General features: G+C 41.2%; 1 protein-coding gene across 1 annotated transcript; it reads left to right on the forward strand.

The window, feature by feature from the left end:
* The first annotated feature begins 217 nt into the window (after window positions 1-217).
* LOC142431000 (olfactory receptor 7G2-like) lies at window positions 218-1135 on the forward strand. Its single transcript, XM_075536044.1, has one exon. The coding sequence runs from the start codon at window positions 218-220 to the stop codon at window positions 1133-1135; it is 918 nt and encodes a 305-aa protein (XP_075392159.1).
* Window positions 1136-1622: the final 487 nt, after the last annotated feature.

Below are 1622 nucleotides of genomic sequence, written 5' to 3' on the forward strand. Positions count from 1 at the left end.
TTAAAGAAGCGTTTACACTGGGCTGTAGCAGCTTCAGACTTTTAAAAAAAACAATCCAGTAATATGTCTACAAAGAATTGCTCCTCTATATTTCTCTGAAATTCCTATCTTTCCTTTACCTCAGATGTGTTCTCTCTTTGCTGTTGGTACTATGTTCTAGGCATAACATATGTAATTGCTTTGTGACTTCATATTTTCAATGAGACATATCATCAACATGAAATCCAGAAACCAAACAAATGTTTCAGAATTTCTTCTCCTGGCACTGACAGAAGATCTGGAAATGTTGCCCACCCTCTTTAGCCTGTTTCAGTCAATATACCTGGTCACTGTCCTGGGAAACCTGCTCATCATTTTGGCTGTCAGCTCTGACCCTCACCTCCACACACCCATGTACTTCTTTCTTGCCAATCTCTCCTTTACTGACATCTGCTTCAGCACAACCACCATCCCAAAGATGCTGGTGAACCTCCAAGCACAGAACCAGAGCATCACTTTTGCTGGATGCCTTGCTCAGGCCTGCTGTGTCCTGTTTTTTGCTACTGGGGAAAGTAATCTCCTTTCAATAATGGCCTATGACCGATATGTGGCCATTTGCCACCCACTGAGGTACACAACTATTATGAACCCACATCTTTGTTGCTTACTGGTGCTGTTTTCCTGGCTGAATAGCTTGGCGAATGCACTGCTCCACAGTCTGATGTTGTTGCATTTGTCCTTCTGCACAAACTTGGAAATCCCTTACTTCTTCTGTGAAGTGGTTCAAGTCATCAAGGTGGCCTGCTCTGACACACTCATCAATAACATCGTCTTATATACTGCAGTCAGTATACTGGGTGCTGTTCCTTTCTGTGGAATACTTTTCTCTTATACAAAAATTGTCTCCTCTGTTTTGAAAATGCCATCAGCAGGTAGGAAGTATAAAGCTTTTTCTACCTGCGGATCTCACCTTTCTGTCGTTTCCTTGTTCTATGGGACAGGTTTTGTTGCGTACATTAGTTCTACATTCACATGCTCCTCTAGAGAGACTGTAGTAGCTTCCATCATGTACACCATCGTCACTCCCATGATGAATCCCTTCATCTATAGCCTGAGGAACAGGGACATGAAAAGAGCCTTGAAAAACATAATCTGAGGCATACCTGCTTTGCAGTGATTCCATTGTTAGCTCACATTTGGATTTCTAGATTGCTTCAGAGTTAAAGAGTGCACAAGACCAGACACCTGACTATTCCTCACATCACTGTGTTCTACAATGGAGAGATTGCATTCCGCTTCAAGGCAATTCAACTTGCGGTTTAAACTTGGCTATTCTCTTTGTTTACTTCTCTGCTACCTGACAAATGATTTCTACTTTGGAACCTCAACATTGCCAGTCAGATTCCACAGAGACAAATCCTACAGCAGGGATTTTTGGAGTAATGCTTTGGGGCAATATTTTTAGACTTATATGAATTGTACCCCAGATTTGGTGCTACTGAGCAACAAGAATTCTCCCATTCCCCAGATTCATGGGAATCAAGAGTATCATTGGTAAACTGCAGGTGCTTCTACTATTATTAGCATTTATGATATTCAATTTCATATTGTATATATTTTACTGATTAGATTATTGCTGTGAC

The sequence above is a fragment of the Tenrec ecaudatus genome, chromosome 1 (assembly GCF_050624435.1).
Source record: "Tenrec ecaudatus isolate mTenEca1 chromosome 1, mTenEca1.hap1, whole genome shotgun sequence".
NCBI classification, from domain to species: domain Eukaryota; kingdom Metazoa; phylum Chordata; class Mammalia; order Afrosoricida; family Tenrecidae; genus Tenrec; species Tenrec ecaudatus.